The sequence below is a fragment of the Gavialis gangeticus genome, unplaced genomic scaffold, assembly GCF_001723915.1.
Source record: "Gavialis gangeticus isolate Ggan-Ray unplaced genomic scaffold, GavGan_comp1, whole genome shotgun sequence".
Classification (NCBI taxonomy): Eukaryota; Metazoa; Chordata; order Crocodylia; family Gavialidae; genus Gavialis; species Gavialis gangeticus.
This window is the reverse complement of record NW_017728994.1, coordinates 69960097-69978012: the sequence shown is the minus strand read 5'-3', so window position 1 is coordinate 69978012 and position 17916 is coordinate 69960097. Positions and strand designations below refer to the sequence as shown.

General features: G+C 41.1%; 1 protein-coding gene across 4 annotated transcripts in view; it reads left to right on the top strand.

Annotated features, from left to right (window-relative positions):
- Positions 1-17916, top strand: part of CUNH10orf90 (chromosome unknown C10orf90 homolog) — a 318231-nt gene that overhangs the window by 189116 nt on the left and 111199 nt on the right. For 2 of the 4 annotated variants that reach the window (XM_019502987.1, XM_019502989.1), the window contains exons 3-4: positions 8891-9028; positions 13382-13476. In XM_019502987.1, the coding sequence (XP_019358532.1) occupies positions 8896-9028; positions 13382-13476 (228 nt within the window). In that variant the 5' untranslated portion in view covers positions 8891-8895. The remainder of the gene's footprint in view (positions 1-8890; positions 9029-13381; positions 13477-17916) is intronic. The other 2 variants (XM_019502988.1, XM_019502990.1) reach the window with 1 other exon arrangement.

The window sequence follows — 17916 nt, the reverse complement described above, 5'->3', positions numbered from 1 at the left end:
CAGGCTGGACATAAGGAAGAATTTCTTTACTGTCCGAGCCCCCAAGGTCTGGAACAGCCTGCCATCACAGGTGGTTCAAGCACCTACATTGAACACCTTCAAGAGTAAATTGGATGCTTATCTTGCTGGGAACTTATGACCCCAGCTGACTTCCTGCCCTTCGGGCAGGGGGCTGGACTTGATGATCTTCCAAGGTTCCTTCCAGCCCTAATGTCTATGAAATCTATGAAACATCTGGGAGATGGTACCCCACTCAGCTCTGTTCAGGCCTCCACAGCTTGTCTGAAGCATCTAAAGCTTTTCCAAAGCATGCTGGAAGCTCTGAACCGCTTCAGACAGCCTGAATGAGCCAGTGCTTCATGCCAGGCATGCTGCTTCAGACACCAAAGTATCCAAAGTGGCCCTGGATCCAAAGCGCAATCTGAAGCCTCGCACAGCCCTACTGGCTATCCATCATTACAGCATCAGACTGGAGAAGATCTGTTCCATATGAAGTAAGACATACATTTTTTTTCAACAGTATGCCATACAGGACATGATGTAGGGGGTCAAGATTGTATATACCATGGCATGAGTGGCATGCACAAACTTCAGTGGAGTCACACTGCTTATGCTGGGATAAGTTTGGCTCCCAGTGAGTTCTGGGAACCTCTTCTCCCATTGGGAGACGCATCAGAACAAATCTGGAGCTGATGAGTCCCTACATGGAGCCTTTTCAGACAAATAGCTGCCATATTTTGCAATTATACTGTTTCCAGCATATCCTTAGTCCACCCAAGTATATTTAAAGGAAGAATTTATTTAAAAAGTATAACAAAACCAACAGAGCATTAAGTCCAGCTTGTCCACATCTTTTTGGGGCGGGGGGAGGATATGCAAAACTGGACACAGCACTCCAGATGTGGCCTCACCAGTGCAGAATACAGGAAAAGAATCACTTCACTTGAGTTGCTGGTTGACCAGTCTGCCCCAAGCTTGTACTGGTGCATGGGATTCTTCTGTCCTAAGCTCAGGACTTTGCACTTGTGCTTACTGAGTATCATGAGGTTTATTTTGGTCCAATCCTCCAATTTCTCTAAGTCTCACTGAACCCTAGACCTACCCCTCAGCATGTCCACCACTCCCCCCATCTTAGTGTCATCCACAGACTTGCTGAGGGTGTACTCCATCCCATTTTCCAGGTCATTGATGAAGATAATGAACAAAGCCAACCCCAGAACTGACCTCTGGGACATTCCACTTGATCCCAGCTGCCCCCAAAACATTGAGCAATTGATTTCTACCCTCTGAGCCCGACAATACCTAACAGCATTGCATCCAGTCTCCATTTTTCACAAACAGTTTTATGAAAACACACACACACACACACACAGGCTTATCTTAAAAGCTCTTGCTTCCAGAGGTAATTGATACAATTCTTTCTTGCATGTAAATGCATGTATTATGATGCTAAAATAAAGACACCTTCTGTTCTCAGTATTCCTTTAGATTTGGTTTATTTGATTATTCATGACACCTATCATTGCTTAGCAACTTGCAGCTATCCTTGTACTTGCATAGGTAGGTGCAATTTTGGAATCATGCCCTTAAATGGAGTAGTGAAAAGGAGTCTTAGTGAAAAGATAGCTAGAGAATCTGGGTATAAATGTTCTGGTAAGTCTCGCTTCTTTTTATGAAAAACTGTTAGTAATAATAATAATAAAAATAATTCAGAAGATAGATGAACATGACTTGCTTAGGGAATCAGCATGGTTTTGTCAAAGGGAAATCATACTTCACCAACCCACTAGAGTTCTTCAAAGGTGTCAATTAGCAGGGAGATTGGGTGATCCAGTTAACATAGTACAGCTGGACTTCCAAAAAGCCTTTGACAAAGTCCCTCATCAGAGGCTCTTAATGAAGTTAGTTTTACAGGGAAGGTCCATTTATGGATTAGAGATAGACTTAAAGATAAAAAACAAAGAGTGCATATGAATGGTCAATTTTCAAGATGGATGAAAGTAAACAGTGTGATGCCCTGGGATCTATATTGAAATTGGTGCTGTTTAACATACTCATAAAAGATCTGGGAACAGGGCTGAACAATGAGATGGCCCAATTTTTGGATGATGCAAAATTATTTAATGTGGTAAAGGCCAAGAGTGACTGCAAAGAACTACAGAAGGATCTAGCACTATTGAGCAAATGGATAAATAAATGACAGGTAAAATGCAATACAGGTAGGTGTGAAGTGATACACACGGGCAAAAATAACCCAGACTATACCTACACTGTGATAGGCTCTATATTAGCTGTTACCACACAGGAAAGAGAGCTGGGAGTTGTTGTGGACAATTTGCTAAAAACCTCAACTCGGTTTTCAGCAGCTGTCAAAAAGGCAAATAAAAAGATAGGAATTATTAAGAAAAGAACTGTAAACAAAACACAAAATGTCTTTATGCCCCTTTTTAAATCCATGGTGCATCCACACCTTGAACACTGTGCCTTGTTCTGGTCCTCATCCTTTGGAAAGGATATAGAAGAACTACAGAAGGTATGGAGAAGGGCAACCAGGATGATTTGTAGCATGGAGCAGTTATCCATATGAGGAGAGACTAAAGAGGCTAGGTTTAGTCAATTTAGAAAAGAGATGTTGAGGTGGGACTTGATAATGGTTTACAAAATACTAACTGGGAAAGAGAAAGTAAACAGGGATTTATTTACTCTCTCTCACAATACAACTAGGGGTCATAAAATGAAACTAGTAGGTAGTAAGTTCAAAATTAACAAACGGAAGTTATTTTTCAAGTGTGGAACTCATTGCCACAAGATTGGACATTGACAGTTTAGCCAGATTCAGAAAGAAATTAGAAAAATTCTTGGGGGAAAGGTGTATCAGTAGCTATTGAGTATGGGATTTATCAACACTTCCCAGCATGAACTATCAAAACATGAATCAAAACTTCCTAGACCCTAAATGCTGGGAGCTGTAAGTGAGAGAGGAACAGTGGAAAAAGCCCTGGTCATACCCTGTTGCCTCTTATTTTCAGCATCCAGTCTCTGCCACTGTGGCATAGGATAGCGGGCAAGATGGCCTTACAGTCCAACACAGTAAATGGCTGTTATGTTCATTTGTAAAACCTGGTAACTGTCTGCCCATTGTGAGTATGCATCAGGAAATCACTGCACCTTTAAGCCAATTTATTTTTCAATATGTTTTAGTGGACTCTTTTGAAAAAATTCGGCCTGGAGCAGTATTCTGGATGCACTAAAATTCAGGGATGCTCTGATTTAAGATTTTGGTCCATCATGAAAATAAATCAGAATATGCAAAATGTAGGTTTTTATCTGGATTTAGATATACCTTTTGGTACCACATTCCCCACTTTTTTCTTAAATTGTTGAGTATTTTCAGTGTTCTGATTTGGAAATTTAGTTCTGGCTTATCCCAGCCAGAAGTCAGTTGTGTGTTTCTCACAATCAGGGATGCATCCCCAGAGCAATTCTTTCCTTGCGTTTCCGCTGCCTTGTCTATACTTTTCAGTGTCAGCAAAAATGTCTTTTAAAGTCTTTGTCAGTGCTTTATATCCATTTGGTTATCATTGATTTGCCTTTCCCCTCATGTTCTAAAACAGAAACTCCAGGACAAAGTAACTATTGTCAATTACCCTGAGGGTTTTGCTACCAGAAACATTGATTTGATTTGCAGTAGGGTTGACAGAAAAGTAGATAGAAATTAACATCTGAGGTAGGACAGAGTAGGGCTTGTTTTTAAAATCTCAAATAATATTTTGGTGTCAGCAACTTTCCAACTGAAAAAGGGGAGACAAAAATAAGATGAGTGCTAAAAAGAAGCGTTATAATGATGGATACCTCTCCTGTATACTTTTGTAAATTACATAATTGTTGGCACTAAATTGGTGACCCATATACCTTGTTCTGTGTGGACCCAAACCCTCAGACTGACTACAACCTCTTTATTCGATAATAGGCACATTTTATTCAGACACAGTGATATTTGATAAGAATAATGCAAACAGATCTATATCTACCAGTCCGAGGGTTCACATAGTCCAGATATGTCTGGCCAGTACGCAAGTTTCATTCTGTTGTTCTCTCTTGAATGTCAGATGTCAGCAGCCAGAAGGTCGGAGGCCAAGGTCCACCCCCACCAGTGGGGTGGATGAGATGGGCTGGTGGTATGCCCTTTGCCCATGGTGTCCTCAGGTTCCCCCCTCAGGGACCCTTTGCTGCTCTGAAATCCCTCCTTTTATGTCCTTTCTCCCCTCTGAATCTTCAGCTCTGGACACTGTTGATTGGTCTCCCTGCGGTCATCATACTGTCCATGTTCTGTCCTGTTAGCATATTCCTTTTTTCCCCAAACTCATCACATGGCTTATGTCTTAATTTGGTTATTTACTGGGCCTCTTAATTTGCCCTGTCCACCAAAGCTGTAAATCTCAAGAGCTCTACGGTTTGGCATTATGACCTGGCCAATGAAGCAGAGTCCACAGGATATGCAACAGTATGGTACATGTCTGCTTGCTGCTTGCCTGTGTCAAACACAGTGGGCCTTGAAGAAACTGTAAAAACAGGCTTTTAGAAATCAATTAAACCTTGCCATTGCCCTTTGCCCTGAACAATTCTTCTAATGCATGTCTACTTTACCTACAAGCCAATTCCCCAAAACAAACCTCTAAATGCCATTTTCTAGCCATCAGTAATTACATTTATATTGAAATGCACTCAAAAAGATTACCTCCTATGGGCTCAGTTCTCACAAGCATCTGAGCAATGCCTAAAAACCTTAAATAGTGGAGGGCTGCTTCCCTATCTTCCCCAAACCATTTAATGTGCCCCCTACTGCAATCCTGGTATACAGGTCCTAGCACAGGAATCACACCTGTGAGGTTACCTGGAGGGGAAGCTGCCCCCACGTAGTATGAATTCTTTGTGGGCTGTTTGTGGATGGAATATCATCACTCTGCACCACCTCTCTGGCAAAATGTGGGCCAATCATACCAAAGTTCCATTATCTTGATGAAAAATATTCACATGCTATTGTAGTACTTCGTTTGTAATACAAAGAAAACAGCTAGCCAGCTCAATCCTTATCTGAAACCCTGTGACTTACTAAGAAGAAAAGAAAGTGAGATTTCAGAACCTTGCTGAGCCAAGAAGTTAATGATCTTAGGGCAGGGCTTTCCAATGGGGGGCCCACAGGTGGCCCAGGGGCAGTTAAATTGCAGTCATAGATTTCATAGACACTACGTCTGGAAGGAACTGTGCAAGTTCATTGGTTCCAGCCCCTTGTCCAAGTGGCAGGAAGTCAGCTAGGGTCAAAGGATCACAGCAAGATAAATATTCAAATGTTTCTTAAAAGAGCTGACTGTAGGTGCTTGCACCATCTCTGGTGGGAATCTATTCCAGGCCTTGGGGGCTCAGACAGTAAAGAAGTTTTTCCGTATGTCCAGCCTAAAATGGTCTTTCAGCAGTTTGTGACCGTTAGAACTTGTCATCCCTTGGGGCGCTCTGGTGAATAGCCATTCCCCCAGATCTGTTCCACACCCCTGATGTACTTATAGGTTGCCACTAAGTCACTGCTGAGCCTTCACTTCTCCAGGATGAAGAATCCCATAACTCTCAGCCTCTCTTCATAAGGCCCATTCTCTTGCCCTCTGATCATGTGCATGGCTCTCCTCTGGACTCTTTCAAGCTTCTCCACAACTTATTTGGATTGTGGAGCCCAGAAGTGGATGCAGTACTTGAGCTGCAGCCACACCAAGGCTGAGTACAACGGGAGGATGACATCCTGGGACTCGTTTGAGAAGCATCAGTGAATGCAAGCCAGAGTTTTGCTCACTTTGCTAGCTGTGGTAACACTTTGGTGGCTCATGTTCAGCTTGTGCTCAGTCATGACCCCCAAGTCTCTTTCAGTCATGGTGTCTAGTGAGTGTAGTGATGTGGGTTTTTTTCCCCCTGAGGTGTAGCACCTGGCATTTCTCTGCATTTATCAGTCCCTGAGCTGCCACCATTTTTCCCATTGTTCTGGCTGCAGCAGTACCCTGAGGGGCTCCAGGTTTCCTCTGCCCCAGGGGTTGGGGCAGTGCATCCTGTTGTGCTGAAGGAGCTTGCTCCCCAGGGTGCCTGAGGAGCATGATGCAGCAGGGGAGCTCGCAGCTGGAGTCAGGGCACTCAGGAGCATGGTGCAGCAGGGAGATGTGGGAAGCAGCAATGGGCGGAGATGCCTCGGTGTGTGGTACAGTGGGGGAGCATGAGGAGCAGCAGTATGGGTGCATAGTGCAGCAGGGGGAGCACACAATGCAATGGTGGAGGGGCACCTGAGCATGAAGTTCAGCAGACAGGTGCATGCAATCTCCAGGGCCCCTGCTAGCATGATCCAAGAGACCCCAGCCACTTAGAAGTCAGACAGCCCTGATCATAGAGCATAGTAAAGATGATGCTCTCATTCAGAGAGGTCAAGATTAGCACAGCCATTCCTCTAGCATCTCTAGTTCTTGCTGAAGGCTAAGTACAATTTACTTGGTGGGAAGGGATATAGTAATAATAATAGAGATAATGATAAATGCTCTAAAATGGCGGAAAAGTGAAGGCGCAGTGATAAAGGACCTCCCCCTCTTTTTTTTTCTTCATTCTGATCTTTTACAGCTGCAGTCAAAAAATGGGCATATGGGATGTAACAGCCTTGTATTCTGACTCCAGGATTCATGCAGTGAAGAAAAACAAATAACAGAGAATGAACAGGTTGTAACTCCACTAAGACTAACTCCGTGGCATGCCTTTCAAGAGTCGTGTCTTTTAGACCCAAACGAGCCTGTCCCTTACTCCCCTCTGACTTTCATGATTGTGAATTAAGAACTGCAGAAAAGCTGAAATCAAGGAGCTCCTCTGGCCAATATAACTTAAGCTATGGATATCCATTTTATACCATTTAAAATCATCCTGTATTATCCTCATTGCATCTTTCATCTGAATCTTTTATCCATCTAGTTGAGCCTCAGCAGGCGAGCAGAGCTTAGTCAGTGCTTCAAGGAGCTGAGAGGACCTGTTAGCATAAGTCAGGCCTGCACAGAGAAACATATGCTTAAGTTCTTCCCTACGTGAATAGAAATTAATGGGGAAAAAGGCTACCGTATTATAACTGTTCAGGATGGTTGATAAGCTGTGGGTAATTGCATAGAGAGGGCACTTTATTTTATTAAGCAGGGATAAAGAATAATAGCAATGCATAATAAAACAGATTTTTTTCCCTCTTATGCAAGGGTTTCAAGTTATGGGTCTGATGCCAGTAGCACTCCTGCAGACCCTCCTGATGAGAGCCTTGCTTCTAATGGCACATATAATGAGAGATTTATAATTTCTGGCTTTTTGATAGCAGACCAGAACTCATTCGGCCGTTTCATGGAGGATCCTGTAATCATCTCTGCAGGCAGCTAGTTACTGCTTCAAGATGTGCAAGCACTGAAAGATAATTCAGTTAACAAATCTCATGATGCTACTTATAATAGAGGGATATCCATCCTGACAACTTAAGAAAATATTGGTTCTATTTTGTTTACGTGAGGATTCTTGTATAGACAAAAATGATTTCAGGTTGCTAGGTTTACTCAGATTGAAAATCTTCCCCAGTGAAACTGCCTCAAAACATGGGGCATTCTTGTACAACCAAGCTCACACACTTTCTTAATTTTTCTCTGAAAAGGGTACTGAATGAAAGGCATGGCTACTGCTGTTTTCTCACTGCAGCCCTGTTGTGCTCTGACCCATGCTAAAAGGCTTATGCTTATGATGCTACTGAGCAGTGCTGGTGCTTTCTTCCTCTCAGGTCGCCTCTTAATAGATAAGCATATCAATGTTATCAATCATGTTAGCATAATGTGAAAGAAAAGCCCTCCTAATGCTTCTTAATGTATGCCACAACTTCAAAAAAACAGGTGTGACTTTTACAACAGAGTTAGTTTGTAAATGGGGAATCCTAATGGATGCAAGGCACAGGTAGCATTTACCAGGACATAGCTGGTTGAGGGCAGCCACCAATAGGGACAGAGTTGATTTCAACCAGCTTTATCCTGGTAAATACTACCTGTGCCTTCCCTACTAGGTTTCTTCATTTATATTACATAGGTATCTCCACACCTATTTTTCGCAGTTAAGAAGTAGCTTCAGAGAAAAGCTATGAAGTCTGTGAAGTCTTTCTAGATAATAATATATGCTATGCACTGATTCATCATCAGAATCAGCAAATACAACATTCTGCAATTTATTTTATGATATCAGTAACATCAGTGTATCAAGAATTTGTGTGCAGAGGCTGGACTTTTCAAAAACACATGGTATTTGTCTACTTCTGCTCCCCCTGAAGCCTTCCACCCAATATTTTACATGTTATACAGGTGACCTGCATACAAACAAACACTTTAGGCACGTTTCTTTTACTTGTTTAAAAAGTAGCTAAAGAAACCTTTACATGAGTTTCAATGAATTTAAATGAATTCGGTTTTGGTGTTTACGGTAGATATATCAGAAGTATCCAGCCTGGTTTTCCCTGGTTTTGCTGGATGACCTGCTGCATATTTGAGAAGTGAATTCTGAGCTTTCTTAGCATTTTTTACATATTTTTTCACAAGTGATTTGCAAATATCTGAGTTAAATTATTTAAATGGGTGGAATTTGTTAAACAGTATAAATAAAGCTTGCTAAAAGTTCTTGAACGATGACCTTTATCTGCATATGGCTTATATAGAGATAAAATGCCTAACACAAAGTTTTTATAAGTATCTTCAGACATAATCATTAGAGCAAAACGATTGCTATGGCTTAAAAAAAAGTTCTGAAGTTGGAATCTTAGTGCGGATGCCATGGTAACAATGTATAAACATTCCATTTCAAGATAAAATGTTGAGAGCCTCCTTTACTAGAGATGTGGGAAGTGGGGAGCCTGCCATTTCACATGCAAGTGAAGTCTCAGAAGCATCATCTGAGAATATCTCTAAGTCTACAGTAAACATGGTCACTGAAATCGGTGAAGGTGATTACTCTTTATAGTATTATATATATTCTATGAGAAGTGTTCTAGACATTTTAGAAAGCAGGCAAAGAAAGGCTTATGATTTAATAGACAGTTTGAATGTACAGGATTAGGGATAAAGTCAACTGAAAGATGGTTGAGTGGCGAATTTCTGAAGTTGTCTTGCTCTTTCTAGTATTTGTATGTTCCAGCAATTCTCTACCAAACCCTTCTTTAAAGCAAAGACTAAAGAGACGTCAAAAGAAGTTTGTTTTGAGGAGTAATTTAAAGGAAGGTAACAAAAACACAAGCAATGGATTAAATTAGGGAATAAAAGGTAGTGTGGATGAGAGTTTGAGCAGAGAGAAGGGTTCAGTGTAGAGAAATAGATTTTTAAAAAGTTAGCATTAGAATTTCCCTAGAAAAATACGGGATGTTAACTGCTGCTTCGTGTCCTCACAGAATTACTTCCAGCACTACACAGATGCTCCCTCAAACTTTTAACTGCACTTGATCTCATTAAGGTGTTATCACCATGCTGTCTCCCAGCACTACCAATGTAATCCCAATGCAGTGTCAGTTAAGACAAAAAGTATTCATCCAGTGGGCCCAACTTGTTGAGTTTGTTAAGCTTTATGCAGACCCCTTGCTTGTACAAATTATACTGAGCACATAACTCCATCTCTTTCTCTCTCTCTCAGCAGCACCCCTGTCTTTGCAAATTGATTTGAGCCCATCATCTTCTGAGCCATCAAATGAGTGTGTTGCCAGTCAGCCCAAGGCAGACATCCAGGCACTTGTGACTCAGTTTCAGCTGCACTCTGTAATTATGAAAACTTTGGTCTATGACCACTTTGTCCAAAAGCCTTGCCAAGAAGCATTTCACTTGGTCCAACAAACAATGATGGGTAAAAATAAATGGGCTGGAGATGTAGTATAGCAAAGATAAGGCTGCCAACAGCTTTGAAGTCTTTTTAACTGGGCTCTTCTTTCTGCACGCACCCATGTAAAGAGCTGAGGTTATGACTGGACAAATGTAGTGGCTGTGAAGGTAAGCTGCAGTGAAAAAGGGAAGGCATATGGGAGTAAAAGAAAACTCAGAACTTCACCTTAGGTAGGAATAAATCTTTTCTTCTCCTCACAGAGATGGGAATGCTTGAAACATCATGTCTACCATGGTTGCACATCAGGGAAATATTGAACTTTATATTTTGTTTCACAAAAACTATTATGGCACAACACATTTTGTCAGCAACAAGAACCCATATGAATGTTCTGTGCCTGACATTTACTTCTAATCTAAACTGTTGTTTCATGCAGTGTCCTCATTTTAAATGAGGAGCTTGAAGCTCTTTTCAGAAGCTCAATATTTCTGTTTTTTTACAGTTCACATGAATTAGCAAATGTGAGGCTTCCAAGAATACATTTGAATAATATCAGGGAAGTTGGTAGATGTTTTGTCACCACATTCGTAATCTATCACAGCTGTATAAAATGGTTTGCCAACAAGTATGAGTGTCTTCCAACACTGGGATTCCCCTGGTAGCTTGAAAATGCCATTACCCAGGGCACTATGCAAAATAATATGTAAAAAGCCCAGCCTATATGATTGAGCAGAAAATAGAAACATTTGCTATCATGATGTTCTCTTACCTCTTTATAATGCTGAGCTCCATGGCACAAGGATCTGTTTGGAGTGGATAGGTTTTGTTTTGTAGATTGTAGCTGAGAGCTTACCTTGAGAGCAGCAACTTACATCTGATACACACTTTGACAGTTTATCCTTTGACCTTCCCACCCCAACATCATTTCTTCTCTTCCCTGGACTTAAAATGCAAGTCCTTAGCATGAAGTATAAGAAAAGGCTACCAGGTAGAAAATGCCTGCTCAGTTTTCCATTTATCTTAATCCAGCCTTTTGGTTTTCCTTACACTGTGTGGGGGTGGTTTGAATTTAAAAAAAAAATCAGCATTTACTCCGTTACTTTACAGAAACAGCTGAGAAAACTGTGGATTTCCTCTTATACTTAGAAAAAGACAGTATTGATAACTGTGTGTTAGTGCTAACTTTTTAAAACCACGCACTGTGCTTTTTTAAACCTCTACATTCATTCTACCTCTTTCCTTTCATTAACTTTCTCTGCAACTTATTGCATATTTACAGAAATTAAAACTACAGAAAGGAGAGGTAGAGGTGACCAGCCAGAAGCTCCTACTTACCTAAATATTTACATTTACTTCAAGTATTAATAAACTAAAAATACTCCATCCTCCCAGCAAAACCAATTCATGCCATACCTACTTCCCCAGATGCTTGTAGATGTAGGCAAGTTTTGCAGCTTCCCCTGACGACCTGCTGAGCCATTCAATCTCTTTGTCAGAGTGCTGAAAACTGAATTCCAAGGTTAAGGAACTCTTATTTATGTGCACTGCCCTGCCAGTAGCTACGTGCATTTTAAACAAAGGGTGCCCCCAGCTCAAGAGCTCTCAGTGGAGTGGAGTGGAGTAAGAATTGGGAGTATTCTTACTCACAATAACCTGGGAAGGAGTAAATTTGTCCCCAGGAGCTGTGTGTTGCTAGACAACTCCTGAACAGCTCTTATTCAAAACATCCCAACCATTCCTAAGATCAAGACCTATTTATACCACTTCTTCCTGGAGATTTCCGACACGTAACATGCAACTACTACAACTTTTGTCATTGACCCTTGAAAAAACTTCGGATTGACCTCTGCTTCTGATTTTTCTCCTTCCTAATCCTCATGACTGGATTCTTCACCCTTTTTTGTTGCTTAGGACTTTTGCTGACAACAGCTTTCTCTTCCTCTGGTAAAATGACTAGTATAGCGCACACTGGCTAGAGTTGGCAGAAGAGTTACACCAGCACAAAATCCTCTTGGCAGATACTGCTCTGATGAAATCTGAGTGTCCTAAAGCCAGTTGCCACTTCTCTCCAACTGGACAATCTAGACTGGAGATTATGTGACTATGAGCACTGAAGAATATCCTGTCATTGAATCACCTTAGATGGCCTCTGCCAATGGGCATCCTGTAGAGTCCCAGCTGTAATCTGCAGTTTCTACCCCACACCGGCACTCTGAGGAGACTAACTCTCATCGGGGAGAGTATGATGAGGGATTCACATGTTACTCGACACGTCTCCTTCCACCCCTCCTGCTACACTAGTGGGGATAAATTGCACTTAGTGTTGTATACAAAGCTTAATATGAACCTTCTGCAGTCAGAAGATCTTCACTCCCATCCCTCTGGTAATACCGCGGTGCATGGGAAATAAGCTTTTGTTTGGTATAAACTGCCAACTTGCATAACACATAGCTGAAACCTATGTTTTAACTGTGGTGCGAATTGTTGCTGCAGAGCTGATTAGCCAATAACATGAAGATTCTATTTCATTTAAAGAATGACTTATTTTAATAATTTCTGATTGCTTATTAGATGCTTCCTACAAAATAGAAACATAATTTATGTAAAACTCCATGGATAACATTAGGCATTAAAAATGCATGGCTACAGAAACCACAGGCAGCATGGTCTCCAGAACATAAAAAAAAAAAGGAAGAAAAAAGATAAACCAGATTACCACAGTGGTTCTTAGCATGGCTTTAAATCACATTCCTAAAGCCACTTTATGCTACTTTCATGGAAGTTGTCTTAAGTCTAAGAAGATGAGGCTCATAGGGCATTTATAGATGTGCTCCACGAGGCCGTGGGGGTGCTTTAATTATTGTGCTGTGCTAATTAAAAGCTCCCAAGTGTCATTGTATCAGTGTCCCCAGGCTGAAAAAATGGCAGTGGGACACTTTGAATTAGAGCTCGCTCCATGAGCTTTAATTTAAAGTGCCCTGCCACGCTTTTTCAGCACAGGGATGCTAATACATGTGATGCTGGAGCGCATTAATTTCTGCACTCCGGCAGACTGGATTGATTCAATGTGCTAGATTTACAGCACATTGGAGCAGCCTCCCTGCATGTGTGCAAGTGCTAATAATGTCTCTATATGGTACACTAGTTTCTAGTCCTAGGCTCTACAGACTGAAAAAGAGCAAATGTAGTCAGTCCCTGTTATCTTCAGCCACTGAAATAAATACCAGTAGGACATTTCCTTGAGTTCAGTGGGATTTGGATCATGTCTAAATACAATTGCAGCTTACCTATATACCAATACTAGGAGCAGCATTCTAGAGATGTTTTTAGTGCCTCTCCAATCCAGAAGAAAAGATGCGGTCTTGGAGATGGGTGGATTCCAGACACTTCAGATCACTTAGTGATACCCTTTTGCCCTCAACTGATGCTGTTTTATCCTCTATTTGAGTCTTAAAAGTAACTTGCTACCTCTCTTTTTTTCTCCCTGCAGGATTAAGAGAACGACAGCATGGTGTTAACAGGCAAAAAGCACTGCGAAGCCTTCAGCATAAGAATGCTGCAGAGAGAGAATTGAACTCCATGAAGGTAAAAAAAAATGTACTTGTGCTTCTGTAGTAGTCAGCAGAATGCATTCAGGTTTAAAAAATGATCATCTACTTCCATGCCGGGTGTTAGCATTTGTTTTTGTTTAGTCAGACTCCACTTAGGCAGCAGAAAAGCCAAATAAAGTGATGGCTAAGACGTGTCTTTTTCCAATATGTTTCATTCATTTTATGAACCATATTCTTGTTGAAGAAAAATAAAATGCATGTTCTTGAGAAAGCATTCTTGAAAATATGTTGGGGAGACCAGACCCAGGATATGTAAGGTAAGTAGTTTTCCAAACTGAGACATACTCATCCTTCAATCCCCACAAAATAAAGTCTTTTCAGTTCAACGCAATTATCTTTCCTCTTTCATAAGGACAGTCAAGTTTGTGAGCTCACAAAAAGAGAGGAGGAACAGCTACCAGGTCCAAAAGATCCACTTATATCAAAAGATGGGAAGGAAGGAATATCTAAATTGTAAAAATAAATTACAATGAATGATTCAAAATATTTCAGTATGAGGCTTACACTAATCAGACAAGTATTTCTGGTTTATTTGTGGACTGTTAAAACGGGATTTTTATCTGTGTTGCACTTAGGACATATTTATTTTCTATTTTGTTAGCTGCTGGAGTCCACGAGATGCATGCAAAATAAGGCATTTCATTGGACATTTGTCCTCAGTAGTTTCAGAAACTCTAAAGGAGGTGGAGAAGTTTGGAAGCCAGGCAAAGGTCTTAAATCTGTAGGTCAAGGTAAATAAAGTGCAGCACAACATGAAGCAAAGATTGTTGCAAGCCCTGGAAAATAATTAGGAAAGGGAAGAACATATGTTCCCTGAGGCTAGGAAATTTTTGAATTTAGAGCTACAAACAGCATAGGAGGTGGGAAAATTTTCTTTGGCACTCCACTCTCTAAGTAAATTCTTGATCTCTGTATTTAGCTCTCCGAATCTACTCCCCCTAAAAATCCCAATTCAGGGATTATTTAACACTGGGAGTGTCTACATGAGATGCTACATTGCTGTAGCTTGTTGCTTCGGTACTGTAGCATCAGTGGGTACAAACTGTAAATGCTGACTCCATGGTGATGAGCTACCTCATTATAGTGCGTAACTGTGTCAATATAGCTGCTACGAATAACTATGCACCACCATTTAGTACTTTGTAATGCAAGTACTAAATGATGGTGCAGTAACAACTGAGCTGTGGGGAGCATGTGTAGATGTGCCCATGCTGTTTTCTAAAGAGAGAAATAATGTAGCAAACAAGGCAAGACTATGGTGTGATTGTCTTCAGCTTGCATTCCTCTCGTGGGGAACAGTACTCTGAGCCTCACAACCCACATATCTGATAGCAAAAATCTAGCTGAAGTCCTGTGACATCAGCGTTCTTGTTCTGAGAGTGCAGTCAGCCAAGAAAAGACCCTCCATGGTTATTGTACTAGAAATAATAAATAATATCAATAAAATAAGTATTTGGAGAGAACAGAGATTGGAAAATGTGAGAAACATAGGTCATAATCACAAGAGATAGTAACACATATATAATATGGCTCCAGTGACAATAAAAATCAAATTCCTCAAGTGAAAATAGCTTCTGGATTGAGTAACTTGCTCTGCCTTCAGGTATAATATTAAAGCTCAGGATGTATTTTTCCCTTCAGAGGTTCAATTTTTATGTCATTCTACAAGCTAGTTATATTTATTAATTATGAAATGCTTGATTATTGCTGCACAGATACCATTTTGTTAGATGTGGCATAACATTTACTGTCTGTAAAACAGAATATCAAATACGATCTACATTTTTAGCAAAGTGCACATTCCTCTGAAAAAAAATAAAGGCTCTTCCATCTCTTGGCATGCCCTCTATTTAAAGCAAGAATTAACTGACAAAATACATGTGCCAGATGAGTGATGCAGAGTCAGTGTGCAGACTGGATCTTGTCCTATGGCCTGATCTGAAACATGAGGCTATGGCATCTGGCCCACAGAGCTTGGAAATTTGGTGGGAGGGGAAGGGGAAGGCAGGGGAAGAGGGGAAGGAGGAGGGGAGCAGTACTAGTGTTTAATGGCCATCACTCCCCTGCCTCCAAATTTCCAGACCCATGAGGGACTTTGTGGGCCAGGTGACATGGCTCCACAGACTGGATCTGGTCCCCATAGACTGGAGATTAAGCACTGCTGATCTAGTCAATGGTAGAAGGATAAATGCTTTCTGTAAGTGGGTGAAAAAACCACCCTTCTCTTTACCATGTGGTCTAAGTAACCTTAGGAAAGGTGCTTTGTGAGCCATACAATTCTATAGTAATCCCCAACCCAATCTACAAGAAGTTTTTGTTTGCATGTGGATAATGTATAATGTGTAATGCCTTACACAGTTACAAGTTCAAAGAGACAGTGTAGGCAAAATTAAGGTAGCTGGAGTGATGCTGTGAGCAGGTTGATATACCTGCTGCTGTGCAGGTGGGCTTTGTCCCCTTAGGAGTCTTTCAGACAGTCCAAACAATAGGCTGCAAGTGGACTTGGATACCTTCAGCCTCACTGTCTAGCTTTGCTTCCTTGGGACGTCCTCAGCTAGTCTTTATAACACAACACAATAGTTCTTGGTCCAAACAAACAAATGAGTAAAGCAAACCTTCAGTCTTTCTGTAGGTGGCAGGAGAGGGCCTTTTAGCTCTAGCTGTTTCTAGAGGTGAGCTCCTCTGGGTTCAGTCTGCCTTCTGTCTGCAACTGCTTTGTCCCTCAGCTCAATCTCCCTGCTCTCTCCCCTTCAGCTAATCGCTCACAGCTGGGCTCCTACCCCAGGGTTGGCTGCCCCCCTTAAACGCCAGACCACCCTGCTACAGGCATGTTGTAGTCAAACTATTTATTTGTGTGGTTTTTCTTATATCCTAAACAAAATATATATTAACCAGTAGTGGGAGTGCCATACATCTTACTCCAAATTATTCATTATTATGGTTTCTAAATGGAATCTTTGTCATGCATATCGAAATGTCTTTTGGTGTAACTATGGAAACCTGTAGGTGCCTGAATGTTGCTCTATTCAATTCAAATAGTAGGAAAATGTGTCCAAATGTGGGATAGTTCCAATATGCATATGCCCCTAAGGAACAGCTGGCAATGATGCTTTCCCCCACTGTTTATAAAAATTGAATTCTGTTGTATTGCTAACAGTCAATGTTTGAAGTAGTTGTTTGAATCTGTACATGACATGGATTGATGATCTCAGCATAGTTCCTAATAGACCATCATGCAACTCAGGTTAGTTGGCTGCCTGGTTGGTGCACACTGAAGAGAAATTAAGGAGGTAAAGAAATTGGTTTCTTGCACCAAGAGGTGGTCAGTCAGGGGAAAGCGTTGACAGACAATGATGGTAATGTGTAGAAACAAAAGCAATCTAGTTACCTATGCTCTAATACTTTCAGTTATGTTTCTAGGGATTTCAATCTGGCAGGTTTCATGAACAATAAACAGCTTCAATGAACAACCTACCCCAGTGGGGGCCAATCTTTCTGGCAGGCACACCACAAATTAAGCCCCAAGTTCCTCAAGTCCCACTCCAGCCTCCTTCCCTGGGCTGCTCTGCAATCTTCTGCTTTGCTGTCTGTTCTCTCCCCAGTTTGCTGTGTGTTATGCACGCATGCCAAAGGTTGTCCATCCCTGACCTAAACCAGTGAGTCCCTCAGACAGTCATTCCCTATGAACCTAACCCCACAGAATTTTCTTGGGAGCTTAATGGGAATTTGACTGAGCAAGGACTGGGTGCAAAAAACTGGGGAATCAATTGATGCAGCAAGCAATGACTGTAACCAAGATGCAGCAGTTTAAGCCATCAACTTGAGGCCATAAACTTAATTGCATGTAGTGAACACTATGTAATATGTCATCTGGGTAATAATTTAGAGAGACTTAAACTTCATGCTGATATTGTTAATATAATGGCACAGGTTCTGTCACAAACGGGGAAATCAGGCATATGATAAAGGATCATTTTCACGGTCACAAAAGCTAATTTTGGTCACCATCAATCAGTACTATTTGATGCAGCCAACACATGGCTAGTAATTAATTAAATGTATCCAGAGCACTTTTAGGAAATTGTGTGTATTTTTTGTCGGAGAAAACATGGAGAAGTTTTCCCCACGAACATATCTGATGCTTTTGAGAAACAGCTCTGACCCAACTCCCACATAAATACGCAGCAGAAAATCACAGCACACCTACATAATTCATTTTGCACTGCATTTTTAGACTGTAAGTTCTTAAGGTATTTACATATTTCAGCAGATCAGCATGAGACGGCAGGTTGTAATCTAGAATTGACAATTGTCATTGACACATATGTTGTTAAACAAACATAGGACCAGCTACTCCAACTGAGAGACTCCATTAATCATTCAAACTAATACCTTGAAAATATTTACTTTTTGC